This window comes from Budorcas taxicolor, chromosome 8 (assembly GCF_023091745.1).
Source record: "Budorcas taxicolor isolate Tak-1 chromosome 8, Takin1.1, whole genome shotgun sequence".
In the NCBI taxonomy this organism is placed as follows: Eukaryota; Metazoa; Chordata; class Mammalia; order Artiodactyla; family Bovidae; genus Budorcas; species Budorcas taxicolor.
This window is the reverse complement of record NC_068917.1, coordinates 103,292,740-103,312,041: the sequence shown is the minus strand read 5'-3', so window position 1 is coordinate 103,312,041 and position 19,302 is coordinate 103,292,740. Positions and strand designations below refer to the sequence as shown.

Sequence of the window (19,302 nt, the reverse complement as noted above, 5' to 3'; positions counted from 1 at the left end):
TGCAAGAAACAAGTGATACAGAGAAGTCACCAGAGGTGAATATTGAAGAGTTTCCCTTGGATTGGGTCATTAAGCAGCCACTGGAATGAATGTTCCTTGGAATTGGTAATAGAACTTTAAGCATTATAGGCTAAAGAATAAGACGATGAAGAGCCGCTACTGGTAATCTGTCATGGAGGGTAATTTCCGAGAGCAAAAGAGGCAAAGTAGGACTTAGCTACTTTGTTGACATAAAATATTATATGCATATATATGTGTATATGTAGTTTGATAGTTAAATATTTATAAATCCAATCTTGTGTTCCAAATCCTGTTTGATTTTTCAGTTGCTATATAAAATGTTGAACTCATCTTACTGATAAATAATACACTGAATGTAGATAATTTAGTTTCTCAATAATTTCCCCTGAAACATCTGTATAGGCTGTGCCTTCATTAAGTTAGTATTTTAGGAATAACAGCCAGGCCTCTCTTCTTCCTTTTTTCTTTCCTTTTCTAGGTGGTGGTGCATTGGTTATTGGGCAAGAACAAGATGAAAAAGGAGAGGGATTCAACCCAGCTGAGTCTTTTGTGGGCTCCATAAGCCAGCTCAACCTCTGGGACTATGTCCTGTCTCCACAGCAGGTCAATTCCATTTTCAGTGTATGACAGTAATGACATGCAAAGGTACAAACCTAGTACAAATGTGCACAGCCTAATGCTACCATATCTATGCCACCGCTGAGTTTTCAGAACTTACCAGCAGTATCATTTGATGCTATGATAGTAGACTAAGCTAGGCAGAGGTTATTTACAGTGTCTTGGTGATGTTTTATATTTTTATTGGACATGACTGTTTAATAAAATCTTGTGATTTCAGAACTAGAAAGAATCATAGAGAAGAATATTTCCAATCCCTCTGACTCAAGAAGCAGAAATTTAGGGCTGGCACAAGATCACACATACAGAGTAACAGATGGGCTAGTGGTTAAAGCCAGCCTACAGTCCAGCCAGTGGCGTGGGTTCAAGTTCCAGTTTCACCATGAACTCACTCTGATGATTTTGAACATGTTACCCCATCTCTCTATGCTTCAGTTCTCAAATCTATTAAAGATAAACAAATAGAATTGCATAGTGGAGTTTTGGCAGAATGGAACAAAATCCTGCATATAAGATTGAGGTATTGTTTGGCACACAGTAAGGGCTTGTCAGGCTTCCCCGGTAGCTCAGTGGTAAAGAACCCACCTGCCAATGCAGGAGCCGTGGGTTCGATCCCTGAGTCAGAAAGATCCCCAAGAGAAGGAAGTGGCAACCCACTCCAGTATTCTTGCCTGGCAGGCTGCAGTCCATGGGGTTGCAAAGAGTTGGATACAACTTCGTGACTAAACAACAGCAAAAGTGCTTGATAGATGTTTACTCTTACTATTATTGTGGCAGAACTTGCCTGAACCTCAGCTTTCACACCTCCAGATCGGAGATAGGAGGCCAGAGAGGAAGTGCCCCTCAACACCTTAACAAACTGCAAAGTTTAAGACAAATTCTATATGTAGAATTTCAGAAATTCCAGTGACTATATGTAGAATTTCAGAATTTCCAGTGACTATGAAATATTTGGTAAAAGGAATGGTGGGGGTGGAGGGGAGAGAGAGAAAAGGAAGAGAACTTTCCTTTGCCCCTGAAATCACACCCTACATCCAAAACTCTGCTTCCCGCCCCCCACCTCTCACAAGTCTGTGAATGTTTTCAGCAGGACCAGATTAAGATATAATAACTCTGTCTTCCAGAAACAAGTGAGGTTTGTCTAAAAGATGGATTTGTAAACTTTCAGGTGAATTCGCTGGCCACCTCATGCCCAGAGGAACTCAGTAAAGGAAACGTGCTAGCCTGGCCTGATTTCCTGTCGGGAATTGTGGGGAGAGTGAAGATTAATCCGAAGAGCATATTCTGTTCAGGTTATAGCTTGCTTCTTCTTTAGACTCTGCTGTCTCTTGATTACTCCATTATTTTCTAGCAAAAGGAGACATTTGATTCTCCACTGGTCAAATAGTGTGTGCTAAATTGTGTGCGCTTATCAGTCTGCTGTTTACCTAATAATTCATGTTTAGCCTACCTTATCTAAAGGGTCTGTTATTTTTTATATATACTTAAATACCTTTGTATAACATGGTACAAAATAATTGTGCACAAAACTTGAACAAAGGTAAAATAAGGAAACTAGGATGAGCAGAGGGATATGGTTAATTTTTTTAAATGCCCATCAAAGTCCTGTCCCCCAGTTTGAGATGGGGTACTCTCTTGTCTCTGTAATTCCTAGCCATCATCCACGTGCAGGTAGCACAGAGGGAAAAGAAATAGACGTAATAATATACATACTGAGTGGTCAAACTCTGAATGGTCCCTAAAATTCAGTATATAATATTTAAAGAAGTTTCTGAAGATATCCTAGAATTCATGGCTTTTGTTAACTCATAAAAACATTTTATTAATTCTGAAATACTATTTGTATTTCAAAAATACCATTTTCATTAAAAATATTCAGCAGACTTCTGCTGAAAGAGGAAAAGTTGTTTGTTGACTCCAATAGTTTTTTTTTCTAGAAATTTTGCATGCCAGAGATCTGGTTACACATTATCTTGTTTTAGTATCAATAGAGTGGCTCTTCAATGCTGGTACAATATACGATTTGAAACCCTTAACCTGGTGATGTTGCCTGTGTGTTTCTGACAAGCTCTGAAACAGTGTTCTTTGCCCTCAGATTGCCCATCTTTAGAAGGATCAGTACCTCATCTGCGAACTGCATCAAGAGACGTAAAGCCAGGCTCCAAAATCAGTCTGTTCTGTGACCCAGGCTTCCAGATGGTCGGGAACTCTGTGCAGTATTGCCTGAATCAAGGACAGTGGACACAACCATTGCCTCGCTGTGAACGTGAGCAGAGCCTTTGTTGAAGGCATTTCAGTAGCTCTTGAAAATTACTGGAACCCTAAGAGCACTTTTTGAGGAATGCTAGATAAACGTGAAGTGTGGTGGATTCATGTCAATGTATGGCAAAACCAATACAGTATTGTAAAGTAAAATAAAGTAAAAATAAAAATTAAAAAAAAAAACACTAAAAAAAAAAAAAGTGAAGTACTTCTTAACAGCCAATATAGCAGATACTCATTACTTTCTTTGTGTAATGAAGTGTGCTGGGCACCATGAGGGAGGTGGGAGATGAGGATACAGAGAGCCCACCACCTGTGAAGGCACCCAAGTGGCCCAAGGAAATGAATGGAGGGAAAGACAGGTGTGAAGCCTGGAGCCCAGAGGAAGATGGGTCGTTGCTGGGTGGGAAAACAGGACTATATCTCTTGAAGTTGGATGCACCCATTCATTCATTTATTCAACTTTGAAAGTACCTAGTATGTGCTGGACACTGAACTAAGTTCTGGAGATACAGCAGTTGGGGAAAGTCTCTCTTCTTGTGGAGTTTACGTTGTAGTAGGAAAGGCAAGAAGTAACAAGTAACATTATTATTTACAGTAAGTAAGAAGAGCAAATGCCAGAAGTAAAGGCTTTGAAGAAAACTAAAGCGGGGTGGTGCTGGCGGTGGTGTAGTCGCTCAGTTGTGTCTAACTCTTGGGACCCATGGACTGTAGCCCTCCCGGCTCCTCTGTCCATGGGGTTTCCCAGGCAAGAATACTGGAGTGGGTTGCCATTTCCTTCTCCAGGGGATCTTCCCAACCCAGGGATCAAACCTGTGTCTCCTGCATTGGAGAAAGGCTCTTTAGCGACTGAGCCACCAGGGGAAAAGCAGGATAGGGAGATATAAAGTGAGAGGGTTGGGTGGAAGCAGGACGCTGTTGTAGACAGGGTGATTGGGGAAGTTGCTCCTTAACGTCTCTTTCCACCTGCTGCGTATTTATCTGTTTATGTATCTCTCTCTGACTAGACGCCACACTTTGTAAGGCAGGGATTTTGTCTGTTTGCTTCAACCTAAGCACCCAGACAATGTCTAGCAGGGTCACCATTTTTTTTTTTTTTTTTTTTTAGTTTTATTTATTTGGCTGTGTTGGGTCTTAGTTGCGACACTTCAGATCTTTACTTGCGGCATGTGGGATTTAGTTCCCTGACCAGGAATGGAACCCAGGCCCCCTGCTTTGGGACGGGAAGTCTTAGCTACTGGACAACCAAGGAAATCCCTCCATAAGTATTTTTTTAATGAATGAATTGCATGCCCATTGTGAGCCAGACACTGTGCTTGATGCTCTGGGCACAAGCATGGCTGCAGCCTGCCACCACCCCTGTAGTATTTTCAGTGTACTGTGTGTGTGCATTGAAGAGTTCATGCTTAACTCAACTACAGGTTTAATATAAATAAGATGTTCATTGAGTACTTTGCTCCTAAAGTAGTTGTCACATTCCAGGCATTAGCTGTGGCGTGCCACCCCCTTTGGAGCACGGCTTCTATTCAGCCGAGGACTTCCATGCTGGCAGCACAGTGACCTACCAGTGCAACAACGGTTACTATTTGTTGGGCGATTCAAGGATGTTCTGTACGGATAATGGGAGCTGGAATGGCATTTCGCCGTCATGTCTTGGTGAGATGAATCTCGGCAATTACTGCATGCCTTTATTCTGACTCTGTGGGAGATAATTGTCCCAAATTCCTGAGGCTCTTGTGGCATGCCTTTGTTAATTTCATCTCGTCCTAGTCAGCTCTGGGCAAGCCATAGTGACAAAGCAGCTGTCCATGGACATGCCAAACATGTTTTAAATTTTTACCAGGCCCAGTATAAGAATATCTTTCTCTTTCTTTCTTCTACTTATCCACCTATAAACTGTGGAAATAGCTTTTATTGTAGATCTGCAATGTGATTATGACTATTACATCTACACTTCATGAAAAATATACATAGTGTGATGTATTAAGTGATACATAATGATTTAAAAGTAAAAAAAAAAAAAATGTTTGCTCCATAAGACAAATCCATCAGCCTTATGACCTGTAAACCATCTCTATTTTAGATGTTGATGAATGTGCAGTTGGGTCAGACTGTAGTGAACACGCCTCCTGCCTGAATACAAATGGATCCTACGTCTGCTCATGTATCCCACCCTACACAGGGGATGGTAAAAACTGTGCAGGTAACTAGGCTGTGTGTAATTGGGAAGTCTATTTCAATTGTTTAATTCAAGTGTATAGTTTAAATGTATTTCATATAAAAATAAGACAGTATTTTCAACTTCAAAGGGGGTATGGAGAAGAAAAATCATCTTTGGAAAGATACTTTAAACAGAGAAAGACAAATACATGATATCGCTTTACATGTGAAATCTAAAAAAAAGATAGACATGAACTTCTGTACAAAACAGAAGCAGACTCACAGACAGAGAAAACAAACTTATGGTTATCAAAGGGGAAAGTGGAAGGAGGGATTAATTAGGAATTTGGGATTAGCATATATACACTATAAATGCTATATGTAAAATAGATAAAGGACCTACTGTATAACACAGGGAGCTATATTCAATATCCTATAATTATGTGTAGTGGAAAAGAATCTGAAAAAGAATAGATATACTTATATATGTACAAGTGAATCATTTTGCTGTACATCTGAAGCTAACACAACATTGTAAGTCAACTTATACTTCAGTAAAAAGTGTTTAAAGATACACAGGCAACAGTTGGAGGTGCTTTAAACTAGCACTGTGCTTTTCCTAACTTCACAAATTCTCACATCCAAGTACTAACCAGGCCTGATCCTGCTTAGCTTCTGAGATCAGACGAGATCGGGCGTGGTCAGGGTGGTATGGCCATAGATCCCAATTTCTGAAAAACAAAACTGAGAGCCAACATTATCACCTGACTGTGGAAGAAATGTCTCCATAATAGAAGAATAATAGAGTGGATCTAGAAATATAAGCGGTGGCCTCTACTGCCTTCATTCAGAGCAAAGAGGTTACTTCATCACCTCTTCACTTTCAGAATCTTTCCTCTGCCTCAGCCACACAAAATTATACCATTGGGGGAAAAAAATAGACATCCTGCCTTACCACTTGCTTTACCTGTATTTTGTGATAAGGTTGATAATACCCAACCCATCAACGTCTTTCTATACTAATTGTGAGAAAGCAGCGCTAGAAAAATTAGAACTTAATGAGGAATTCTCAGAATCAGTCTTATAATTGCATCTACTTTTTGTGAGGGTTCCATGTAAAGTCCAAAAGACCTTCAGAAAGACTGAATCAGTGTATCTCCCTTTTTTGAGAAAGTCAGTATTCGTATGGTTCCATTGTTCAGCTCTGCCCTAAATCTCCCTTTCTATAATTCCCCTTCCTAGAAGGGGTGACTGACCCTGGGTTTGCACATAGCAGACTTATGATCTGGGAGCTGTTTGAAAGGGGAGGCAGGGAACTTCCCTTCAGCTTTGCGGCTGCCTTTATATCGTCTTGAGAGAAAGTCAGTTGCACTTAAAAAGTGGTCTTTTTGTTGGATAAGACCCTGATGCTGGGAAAGATTGAAGGCAGGAGGAGAAGGGGACAGCAGAGGATGAGATGGTTGGATGGCATCACCGACTCAGTGGACATGAGTTGGAGCAAGCTCCAGGAGATGGTGAAGGACAGGGAGGCCTGGCATGCTGCAGTCCATGGGATCGCAAAGAGTTGGACACGACTGAGTGGCTGAACAACAACAAGTGAGGTTGGGAGGAGGAGGGGCTGAAGCCCTTCTGAGCCATGCCCTGGCACCACCACTAATTCCTCCCTAAACAGTTTCCTTTGGGGACAGAGACATTTTGTTTCTTTTTCTTATTCATTGCTGTTTCAAAATACTGTTTTACAAAAGCTTATTAGATCATCTGGTGTGTCCTTGGAATTCATGCCTTTCCCTTCAGAAGTTTTTTCTCCCTCCTTCAAGATTTAATTGGTACCTTAACTACAGTGGAATTCTTTTGCTATGAGACCTCATGTGGTTATGTGAAAGACCCTGTTGACCCACAAAAACTGTTTTCTCTCTTTCAAGAACCTATAAAATGCAAGACTCCAGGAAATCCAGAAAATGGCCACTCTTCCGGGGAGACTTATACCGTGGGTGCCGAGGTCACGTTTTCATGTGAAGAAGGATACCAGCTGGTGGGGGTGGCCAGGATCACATGTTTGGAGTCTGGAGAATGGAGTCATCTGATACCATATTGTGAGGGTATGTTGAGTAAATTCCCCCATGTTTACGGTATACAGCAGTGCTAGAAAGTCAGGTGGAGAAATGCCAAGTGTGGTCCCAATATTTTTTATATTTAAAGCCCAATATTGGACTGATATTTATTTTTGTAACAATTTTTTTGATGTGGACCATTTTTAAAGTCTTTATTGAATTGATTCCAGTTTTGTTTCTATTGTTCATGTTCTGGTTTTTTGGCCACAAGGCATGTACATCTTAGCTCCCTGACCAGGGATCAGACCCATACCCCCTGCACTGGAAGGCAGAATCTGAACCACCAGACCAACAGGGAAGTCCCTAGGCTCATATTTAAACGTGACCAAAATCCTGGAGCTGCCCTTAAAGAGATTTTTACATATACTGGCTAAGAAAAGTAATGCCTGTTGGTTTTCCTCCTTTAAGCTGTTTCCTGTGGTGCACCAGCTCTCCCAGAAAACGGTGGCATTGATGGGTCTGCATTTACCTATGGCAATAAAGTGATATATAGGTGAGTGTCTAAGATTAACACTGCATTGTAGATGTTGTCGATAACATGTTGGCAGTGAAAGAATACTGGTAAAAAAAAAAAAAATAAAAAGAGTAATCCCTGAGGATGTTTTCAGATTAACATGGAATTAATTGAATTCTACATTTGGGCTTGGATCCAAAGCTCCAGTTTATAACCAAAAATATTCAGCAGCTTGTAGGGCCTTCTTTCATAGCATCTTAAGGACTTATTTTAGATAGGACCATTATCAAACCAGGGATTTGCTGTTTGCCACGAACAGACTCACAGACATGGAGAACAGGTGTGTGGTTATTCAAGGTGGGGGGCGGAGGAGAAGAGGGAAGGATTGAGAATTTGGGATGCGCTAGATGCAAACTATTATATATAGAATGGATAAATAAGTTCTTCCTGTATAGTATAGGGAACTATATTCAATATCCTATGATTAAATATAATGGAAAAGAATGTATGAAAGTCAAAAGTGAAAGTGAAGTCACTTCAGTTGTGTCTGACTCTTTGTGACCCCGTAGACTGTAGCCTGCCAGGCTCCTCTGTCCATGGGATTTTCTGGGCAAGGATAATGGAGTGGGTTGCCATTTCCTTCTCCAGGGGATCTTCCCGACCCAGGGATTGAACGTGGGTCTCCTGCACTGCAGGCAGACTCTTTACCATCTGAGCCACATATATATGAATATATGTATGTATGTATAGGTATAACAGAATGTGTACATACATATAACTGAATTAGTGTGCTGTGCAGCAGAAGTTGACACAACATTGTAAATCAACTATACTTCAATTAAATTTTAAAGAGTAAACTTTCTGTTGGCAGATGCTAACCCATGACACAAACTGGAGGCAAGTCAAATGCTTAAAATCCATCCTTCTATTTATTACCCAGCAGGGTCCCTGTGGGCAAGATGCATAGTATTCAATATTGAAAAAATTTTTTCAAAGAATTATTTCAGTAGGGAAAAAAATATTGTAGTAATATGTATAAATTCTTAGTCTTTTTGGAGGTTTTGGCACAGATGAAATTATGCAAAGTGAATTCTATTCTGTCATTTTCTTTTATCTTCTTTAGGTGTAATAAAGGATATACTCTGGAGGGTGAGAAAGAATCATCGTGTCTTGCTAGTGGTTCTTGGAGTCATTCTCCTCCTGTGTGTGAACTGGTCAAGTGTTCTAGCCCCGAAGATGTAAATCATGGGAACTATATTTCGAGTGGGCTTACCTATCTTTCCACTGCATCGTATTCATGTGATAATGGATACAGGTACAGTCCTAGACAGCAGCCCAGCTTCCTATAGTACCCCGTTACTCATTATTTACTCAATGGGTTTCACTTCCATGTGATTGGCTGGCTTTAAATACAAGTTTCTAAGTGTAAAAGATATTCTTAAACATGTTTGCTTCTTAAAGCTCAGCCTATAGTAAATGCTTAGGGAAATATTCCATCTAACTTTGAGAGCTCCAGTTCAATACTATAAACATTTAGACACTAAACATGAAAGCAAAATATGTTTATGAAGCATAACATAACACCTAATAAAATGCTTTGATGATTTTTTTTTTGGTAAACAAAACATTGCATAGAATATTGTTAAAAAAATCATGTCAAGATAAAGGCCTGGGTCTTTAATACTGTTAAGAGGTTAATTTGATTAATGTTGTGTGTGTGTGTGTGTGTGTGTGTATGTGTGTGTGTTCAAAAAGAAGTGAAAGAGTCAGGCTGTGATCAAAAACTTGGCTAACAGATCGAGTGAACGGAAAATGGAGTGAGTTGTACAATCAAAATCTGGTTGGCAGGTGAGAGTGGCGAAGAGCTCCTAGATTTTTAAATTCAAAGGCAGACCAGAGGTCAGAGTGATGAACAGCACTGTTCAGATGCCCAGGCTCATGGCAAAGACGGTGCCCTTTGATTTGAATTACTCTGACTTCCTGGGTGTCTGTCTCCCTTATCACTGGACCCTAACCAGCCTAATACTGCTTCTCATCCAAGTAATCTGCTAATCCAAGGTTTGGAGTGTTTGACATCACCAAGGAGCACATTAAACCATTTTATTTTATACCCCAGTTGTTGTTATGTTGTTATAGCCTACTCATAGTTTTAAATGAATCTATAGCCAAACTCAGATTTTTGTTTTTATATAAAGCAATAAAATAGAAAATTCATGTGTTAAAATTTCCAAGTAGCTGCTGTTCTCTCCTAAGCCCTTCCTAGTTCCTCTCTAGAGCAGTAAGTCAATCGTCAGGGAAAGAAGTGGCACCTTTCTTTCCTGTAGTTTGCAGGGCCCTTCCGTCATTGAATGCTCGGCCTCAGGCAGCTGGGATAGAGCGCCACCTACCTGCCATCTCGTCTCCTGTGGAGAGCCGCCGGCCATCAAAGATGCTGTCACCACCGGGAGTAACTTCACCTACGGGAACACTGTCACTTACGCTTGCAGAGAAGGGTGAGTAAACCCGAGGAAGGAAAGGATTATTGGGAGACGGTGGTCCCAACTGCAGATGGACTCCATTGAACACTAAATTAAATTTCCTGGCAGCCAAAGCCAGAGAGAGCTTGATATTCTTTTCTTATAAGAAAGGGAAGATATTCTCCTGTAAAAATAGTGTTTTCCCGGAATTGAAGTAATTTATCAAATTGGGCCTTGAAGAATGGACATTGGGCAGTGCAGTGGAAAATATCTTGATACTTGAGTTATAGAGGCAAAAAGCACATTCAAATAAGCATTTGTGTCTTGTCCTCTGCAAAACCAAAGGTAAGACTTTAGGTCACTGCACAAAGATGGCCACGTCTGCATGAATTAAAGTTCAGATTTTTACATTTTTACTGCTCTCATTTCATTTAGAGAGGTAAAAGCAAATAGGAAGCAGTTGACAAAGTGCTTTCCTACTCCTTGCCTCATTTTATCCCCGCAAAAACCATGTAGGACACAGAGAAGGGAAAGGTTCCCTCTGGGACAGTGATCTGCCTAAGGTCTCAGACAGGGAGTAAAGAATTGAAGGATGATTAAATCCCAGATCATCTGGCATTTAATTGCTCATTTTTTCCTGTGCTTCCTCAATAAATGTTTTAGCAGTGATAGTTGATAGCGTTCACACTCCAGATTTACAGTTGCTTTTCATACAGTTGTAACGAGTGACAGCAGAGGGCTTGCCATTTTCTGCACGTGTGTCTCAGTTCTGTCATTTGCTTACTGTGTAGCCTTGGGAAAATGGTATAACCTCTCTGCGCTTCTTGTACAAGTTCATTAAAGGTTCATACTCCTTATGGCCATTGTGAGGAATAAAATTATATGAGGCATGAACTAGCCAGAAGACAATATCTCAACAGACCCTGCCATTATTATGATGTCAGAAGAGAGGACACAGTTTCTAGAACATGAATGTTGAAGTTCATTTCACTTAGATAAAAAGACCATCCCACTAATACAGACCGCCAGAAGGTGGCGACAACATTTTCTTGCAAAAAACTCTTGAGTGTCAAATACTCAAATAGTTGACAGAAATCTCAGATCTTAACATTTTAACATAAGTGATCTTAACACTTGACAAGTGAAAAAAGAAATCTTGAATATTAAAATGTCAGTGTAGGAATTAGCTTTTCAAAACTTATTTTATTAAAGTGTAGTTGATTTACAATGTTACAATGTAAATAAATGTTACAGTGATTTAACCTGTAGAAGTTCACTTTCGATGGCCTCATCTCTCCCCTGTGGATTGACTCATTTAAAAACTGCTTCCTAATGAACTGCATAGTACTATATAAGATTAGTCATTTAAATGTTTGTGAAATCTTTTCAAATATGAATGTTTCAAATAATAACTAGATATTGACTACTTCTGGGTTTTTTTCTGATTACAAAAGTAACCTATTACCACTATATAAAATTAGAAAATAAAAATATATTTTTTAAATTGCCCAAAGATAAATGCTGGTAATATTTTACTATATCTCCTGCTAGAACTTTGCCTTCACATATAGTTTTAAAGTTCATCTCTTATAAAAAGTCCCATATTTTCTTTTTTTCTGTATAAATCATTCATTTGTATTATAAGCAGAGTTTTGTATCCGCCTAATGTTAAGTCTATATATTATGAAAAGAAAAGGATTTATTAAAAGACAAACTAGAGATAACATTGAAAATGATGATAAATCCCAGCCTTCGTAAAGGGTTTTGCATTCTTCAGAGCACTTTCCTGGGAATTATCTCAGGTGTTCCCTTACACAAAGAGGGGGTTTTGGCTGAAGAAATATTATTCCCATTTTATAGTTAAAACAGAAGGTGTTGGGGCCATATTGTCGTACAGACTCCTTCAGCTCTAAGCAAATAGACACTCTGTGGGAGCTTTCTTCTCATTGGAAAGATGGAAACCAAGTCTGTCCACCTAAATGATATAGTTGTTAAAGGGCATGAGGCCATTTTTATTAAAGTGCTTTATATATGCGAGAAGTTCTATGGCTTTATCAGTATTTTCTATATCGTTGTTGGGCATCCCTGGTGGCTCAGTGGTAAAGAATCTGCCTTGCAGTGCAGGAGATGCAGGTTTACACCCTGAATCGGGAAGACCCCTGGAGAAGGAAATGGCAACCCCCTCCAATGTTCTTGCCTGGAATATCCCATGGCCAGAGGAGCCTGGTGAGTCACAGTCCATGGGGTTGCAAGAGTCGGACACAGCTGAGCACGCATGCACCTATCATCATTATCATTATGTAAAGAGATGACATTTTAATAATATAAGGGAAACTATCTCAACCAAATTAGTAGAAAGTACACGCAGTCACAAATCACTACCACCCATGTTTTTTTTCTAAAAGAAAAAAAATATTAATAGCTATTAAGAGATAGCTTCATGTTTTTGAAAGTAAAACTCGATGCAAGGAAGAACAGTTTTGCCACTTTACACATATTTACTCATCTTTAGAGTGTCATGAGGGTGGCTAGCCTGGAGAGCTTTTGTCTTAGTCCTTTTTTCTGGGCAAATGTCTAATGAAACATTTAAATATATAAAGGAGCACAGAGCCAAATGAAATAATCTCTATTAAAATTACCTGTGTATCCATTGCTGACATAAAAGAGCATGTTAAATTTTTGCCATAGTTATTGCAGATTTCTTTCTGTAAAAAGACATATAATATTACAAAGATAACTGGAAGCCATTCTCACCACCTACTCTTTCCAAAGTAAATGTGTATCTTTTCTGTATTATATATATAGGTCCTCATTAATATTCTGTTGATTTATGTGTTTTAATTTTTGTGTATGTTGCTTCATATTCTGAGTATCATTTTGAGGCTTGATTTTCATTTAATATCACATTTTTTATATTCATTTCTTGGTACATTGGAAAAATCCCTGATGCTGGGGACGAGTGACAGCTATTAGAGAAGGAGGCGGGAGAGAATGAGATGGTTAGATAGTATCACCTACTCAATGGACTTGAGTTTGGGCACAGTCTGGGAGATAGTGAGGGATGGGCAAGCCTGGCATGCTGCATAGTCCATGGGGTTGAAAAGAGACATGACTTAGAGGCTGAGCCTAATGAGTAACTCTTGACACATGTAAATCAACAGAATTCATTTTAATTGCAGAATTCACTTTAATTTCCTTGTAAGAATGAGCAATCTCTAAATTACCCATTTCCCTACTGGTAGAGGGTTAATTGATTTCCACTTTATTTGCTCACACAACGGTGCTGATATAAACTTCCTTGTACAGGTCTCCTGGTCCATAAAAGGAAGTATACCTCTGGCCTATAAGAGTTGGAGTTATTGGGTCATGGAAATTGCTTTTTCCACCCCCCTCTGATTCTGCTGCTGATTCCTGAAGTACGTCCTTTATATTCTTCTTTTGGCATGTACTTCAGACAATCTTTGTCTGAAAATAATAGTATTTTACCCTTGCTGTTGAATTATAATTTAGCTGGGTATACTTGCGTGCACACCAAATTTCTTCAATCATGTCCAGCTGTTTGCAACTTACGGACTGTAGCTCACCAGGCTCCTCTGTCCTTGAGAGTCTCCAGGCAAGAACACTGGAATGGGTGGCCATTTCCTTCTCCAGGGGATCTTCCCTACCCAGGGATCGAACCTGCATCTCCCTTACATCTCCTGCATCGGCAGGCATGTTCTTTACCACTCCTGCCACCTGGGAAGCCTCCAGCTGTATATACAAGTCTACATTAATAGTTTTCTTACATAAACATTTTTGAAGATGTTATTCCATTGTCCCATGACTTCAAGTATTTCTGTTGAAGATTCCATCAGTCTAATTTAGTGATCCTTAATCAGGGGCAGTATTGCCCTTCAGGAGCATTAGACAAGGTCTGGAGATGTTTTGATGTCCCACTTGAGGGAAAGATGCTATTAGCAGTGAGCAGATATACTCTGCTGCTGCTAAGTCCCTTCAGTCGTGTCCGACTCTGTGTGACCCCATAGATGGCAGCCCACCAGGCTCCCCCGTCCCTTGGATTCTCCAGGCAAGAACACTGGAATGGGTTGCCATTTCCTTCTCCAGTGCATGAAAGTGAAAAGTGAAAGTGAAGTCAGTTAGTCGTGTCTGACTCTTAGCGACCCCGTGGACTGCAGCCTACCAGGCTCCTCCATCCATGGGATTTTCCAGGCAAGAGTACTGGAGTGGGGTGCCATTGCCTTCTCCGAGATATACTCTGGGGATGCTGCTAAAACATAATACAGTGCACAAGACAGACCCCCACAAAAAAGATTTGTCTGGTCCAAAATGTCGATAGTGCTGAGGTTGAGAAAATGGTTGAATTGTTCCTTTGAACACAGTGTGTTTTCCTTTTGATTTTTTTTTTTTTTTTTTTATATTTTTGTTTTGGTGGTTCTCTATGTTATGACTAAAGCTGCGTTGATTGTTGTTCATCTTGTTCAGGGATCACTGTACTTCTTACATCTGAGTATTTGTATCTTTGGCCAGTTTTAAAATAAACTCTTTTTCACTTCAGATATTCTCTCTTCTTCACGTTCACTTTACTCTATTTCTAGATATATATTAGTTTTATTAGATATATACTAGGGCTTTTATTTCTGTTTTACATGTTCATTTATCTCTCACATTTTCCATATCTTTAAACACTTGGGTTGCATTTGGGTAATTTCCTAATTTATATCTTCCAGTTCACTAGTTTTTCTTTCTGCTGTCTATAATCTGCTTTTGAACTGTGTCCATTTTTTAAAAGTTTTATTTTCTGTATTTTTATTTTTAAACTTGCTCTTTGTTTATTTTTCAAGTGTCTTTTTACATAGTCTCTACTTTTTAAATAGAATTTTGAGGCTTTTGTCTTTAATTATTTAAACATATTTATTTCATATTATTTTTTAAATTCTAGACCACTTTTTCTATTACCTCAATTTATTGGTGCCCTCATCTTGCTGTTTGTCTACTGACCATTCATGATGAAAAATATGCATGTGTTTTATAATTTTATATTGTATCCTTATAGTATTGGCGCTTGTTTTATCTATGACAGTTCTTTAATGCTCTGAGTATATGGACTGTTTTTCCTACTGCATAACCCCAGGAATATCACCAATCAAAACCCAGTTTTACATTTATTTATCAGTTTGAAGGCTTTCCATACAAAATGATTGGTATAAAGCCTCTCAGTCGTGTCCAACTCTTTGTGACCCGAGGAACTCTATAGTCCATGGAATTCTCTAGGCCAGAATGCTGGAGTGGTAGCCTTTCCCTTCTCCAGCGGATCTTCCCAACCCAGGAATCGAACTGGGGTTTCCTGCTTTGCAGGCCCATTCTTTACCAACTGAACTATCAGGGAAGCCCGATTGGTATAAATCCTATCCTCAAATCCACATGCGATGCAGCCCTGGGTTCTGCTACCTTAGCTGGAACTTTCTCTAACCAGATTCCTAGCAAGTGCAGGGATCTCACTTGTCACATCACTGGGCCTCAAGGTGCAAATTTTCTAGTGAATATCCTTTCACTGAATGTCCTTCCAGGACAGAGAATCATGCCAGAGACTCAGCTATTACTCTCTACTTCAACCCCAAGGTTATATTTACTGCCCTTACTTCCCTTTCTGTCCAACCCAAGGGCAACCATAGCAATTATTCACAGACTTTTCTGTTTTTTTTTTTTTTTTTTTTTTTTTATGGGCTTCCCTGGTGGCTCAGAGGTTAAAGTGTCTGCCTCCAATGCGGGAGACCTGGGTTCATTCCCTGGGTCGGGAAGATCCCCTGGAGAAGGAAATGGTAACCCACTCCAGTACTCTTGCCTGGAGAATCCCATGGACAGAGAAGCCTGGTAGGCTACAGTCCATGAGGTCGCAAAGAGTCAGACACGACTGAGCGACTTCACTTGCTTCCTTTCTGTTTTTAATTTCCTCTTCATTTCTGGCACATTTGTTATCAGCTTAGCTATGCATTTAAAATAATTTTTGTTGTATTTCACTAAGTATTGCATAGAGGCAGTTTTCAGACTATATTATAGCCAGAACGAGAAGTCAGTGCTTGTCCTTACCACTTCACTTCTTTTCCATCTCTTCCCCGACAAGAGAAAGTGCACAGAACACGCGCTGTGTCTGCTCTATTCCAGGACAGAATCACTGTGCTCATGTCACGGCTTTTGTGTACTGTCATCTCCTCCCGTCTCCTAAAGTGCTGTTGGCCGGACAAGAACCTGTTTCCCTCTCTAACCCTCTCAGTTCCTCTTCTGCCTTGGGCTGCCTTACACAGGCCGCTGCCCTGCACAGTGTGTGAGCTACCCACTCCTGCTCGTTGGGGGCACAGTCACACCTTCTTGCTTTGGTCTCAGTGTTTTTGTCATCTTATACCACTGCTGTGCTGTGCATGAGCCTTTCCTTGGATTAAGAAGGGACAATACCTTCTCAAGATAAGCCTGGAGGAGCAGAGACTTTAGGAGCCTAGAGTAGTAAGATGAATGGGAGAAAAGGAATGTCTCATTTCTGTCTCCTGCCCTGAAATTGGTCTTCCAAATCCATCTTTTATTAAAATGTTACACTGGAGGTTTTTAGCTTTCTGCCTCAACTTACAGAATGATCACTTATTTCCCATTTTCCTTTTCATCCTTATATATTTTCTCTTGGTAAGAAATTCAATCGGAAGGAAGGATTATTGACAGCCTAACATCCTGATAGAATGTTTCCTTTTGAGTCTTCTCAAATAGAGACTTTTAAAATGCAATTACAGTATATACTACAATAACATTTTTATAGTCTTTTTCAATTGAAAACAGAATTACTTACTGATACAGATTTATACTTTCTGCTGATCTTATTATATTGCAGCTCTTTGAAGACTAGTATGCTGGTCTTTTAAGACTTCTTAAGAGAAGAGCTAATAACCCACTCATAAACCCACTCATAAAGTCTTCTCATAAAGCTGCCCAGGCCCATTAGTAAGTATTCATGCCATGAATCAAACCACTGAAAATTGCATCTGGAGATTACTCTGCCCATTTTCAAAGGATTTTTTAATCATTCCAGAAGTATGATAATGCATTACAGCCAGTTAATCCTAAAATGTTCCTTCTATGGCATCACTATAATATCAGTGGGACAGTTTTTTTAGGAATTACAGAAATTTTTCATTGTTTTAAAATATATATGGCCTGGTTTTAAATAACAGACTTCAAGGGTGTCCCCATTGTTTTTTGAATGAGACTACAAAATGTCACACAGAATAAAATTAAATATTTCAATGTTTTAGATTTTTATCAATTCCAATTTTTCCTGTTTTGGTAGCCAACATTTATAGGCCATATCTTATCATCAGTATAAAACTTAATCATTTTTAAATGATTCTTTTACATAAGCAGGTTAACTATGTCCTCCAGAAAGGTGAGCACTCATTTAGATTTCTAACATAATGGAATGATGTGGCAGTTTGATCAAAGACTGGTTATAGTTCTACTTAGCAGCAGCAGCAGCAGCAGCAGGCAGTAACTACAAATTAACCCTCTTTTTGTCGTTCAGAGAACATACGTTTCTTTAGCATCTTAAAAGACTAACTGATGTATCTTAGAAGACAGTTATTTTTAATAAGCTCCTGACTTCATCTTCATTGAATATTTTATCTAGTCTAAAGCACTGGCTTTATTTCCACCTTTTGAAGTTATTCAGTATAAGTTTCTCTGCTTATGTGAAATCCCAGCCATTCAAGTTTTGATGGCTTGGTCCCAAGGTTCTCCTACAAATGGATCACTGGAGCTAATTGAGAGGTTTCAGAAAGGGATCCCAGCCCTTCATACGTTTCCATGACTAAAAAAAAAAAAAAAAGAAAAAAGATCCTACACTCTGGTTAAGATGTCAAGCTTGCAGCATTGGAAGTGAAGGTGTCGGGAGACAGACATTTCAGCCAGCTCACCCTCAAATCTGCCTTTCTCTTTCTCATGAATGGAACTGATTCCAAGTCTGTTCACTCTCAGAGTCACTGTCCTCTGAGTCTATTCCAGTAGGCCTATAGCCATTTTTGAACTGTGATACCCAGAGCTGAATGCATATTGGAACATAACTACAAAAAAAAAAACCCACTAAATTTAAGGACTGGTGCATGGTACTTAAAACATAACTGTTATTTCATCTTTCTTCTTCTCTTTCTGAATAAATGAGTTTCTAGAGATACAGTAACCCTTTTAAGGATGTCACCATTGACCCGTTTGATGAAACTAAAGTCTTTTACATGGGCTGCCACTAAGCCAGGTTTCCCTCCGTGCAATTTTTCTTCATTGTCTATATACAGGACCTCCATTTTATCTTTGTTAAATACTACCTTGTACGATTAGAAACATTGAACTGGACTATTAAAGCCCTCATCCTTCACCCTACAGTTATGTGTTGTTTACAAACCAGTGGGCTAAGGACAGAGTTTTGTGGCATTCACAAGCTAGGACATGCCCAGCTAGCTTACTTCTGTTAACCAGTCCTCTTTGGGTCATCCAGTTAACAAACCACTTAAATATCTTCCTGTTCTAGCAGCATTTTGCCAGCTAAAATCTTACGAGACACCTTGCAGAACAACTGTCAAAACCGGTTTCCAGTTCATTTATGCCTGCCACACTTTCACTCATTAGCCATCAGAAGTTGTCAAAAAACACACAAGATCCTAGTGGCTGCTGCTTCCTTTTCCAGATGTTCATAAGCCATTCCTGTTTGTAAATCTGCAGAAGGCCTCGGCTATACCACACTCCCATTTCTTTACTCCTGTTACTTTTCATCCTTTCCTGCTTTCTTCATGACTCCTCTCAAAAGCTGTTTCATCTGGGACACAGATGTGTAAACAAGGACAGGCACTGGTATTGCCTTGTGCACTAGGGGAAGAGATTCTAGCCCGTAGCATCACCTCATTGTCCAGTGAAGGACTAAATGTTGATTGAGAGTGATAAAGAAAAGTCAAGACAAAAGGATGGTGTCCATTCTAGGAAAGTATGGATAGTATCAAAAATGCATTCTTTAAATTCATTTGTTCAAAATACAAGTATTTAGTGGTAATCTCCCTCTACATTACAGAAGTGCTTTTTTGCTGTGATTTTCCCATTAGCAAAGAGTAGTTAGTGGAGATTGTCCAGCAGATCAGAGGTCAGAGGCCTAACAAAATGCTGCCAGATTACAAAGCACCGGTTTTGTGTCCTTAAG

The 19,302-nt window shown here is 39.5% G+C and overlaps 1 protein-coding gene across 1 annotated transcript in view; it reads left to right on the top strand.

Annotated features, from left to right (window-relative positions):
* The window catches only part of SVEP1 (sushi, von Willebrand factor type A, EGF and pentraxin domain containing 1), a 205,027-nt gene that overhangs the window by 146,359 nt on the left and 39,366 nt on the right, over positions 1-19,302 (top strand). Inside the window, exons 29-37 of the mRNA XM_052644513.1 lie at positions 500-624; positions 1,808-1,931; positions 2,735-2,905; positions 4,384-4,557; positions 4,985-5,104; positions 6,984-7,160; positions 7,581-7,665; positions 8,750-8,941; positions 9,951-10,118. Of these exons, the coding sequence (XP_052500473.1) occupies positions 500-624; positions 1,808-1,931; positions 2,735-2,905; positions 4,384-4,557; positions 4,985-5,104; positions 6,984-7,160; positions 7,581-7,665; positions 8,750-8,941; positions 9,951-10,118 (1,336 nt within the window). The remainder of the gene's footprint in view (positions 1-499; positions 625-1,807; positions 1,932-2,734; positions 2,906-4,383; positions 4,558-4,984; positions 5,105-6,983; positions 7,161-7,580; positions 7,666-8,749; positions 8,942-9,950; positions 10,119-19,302) is intronic.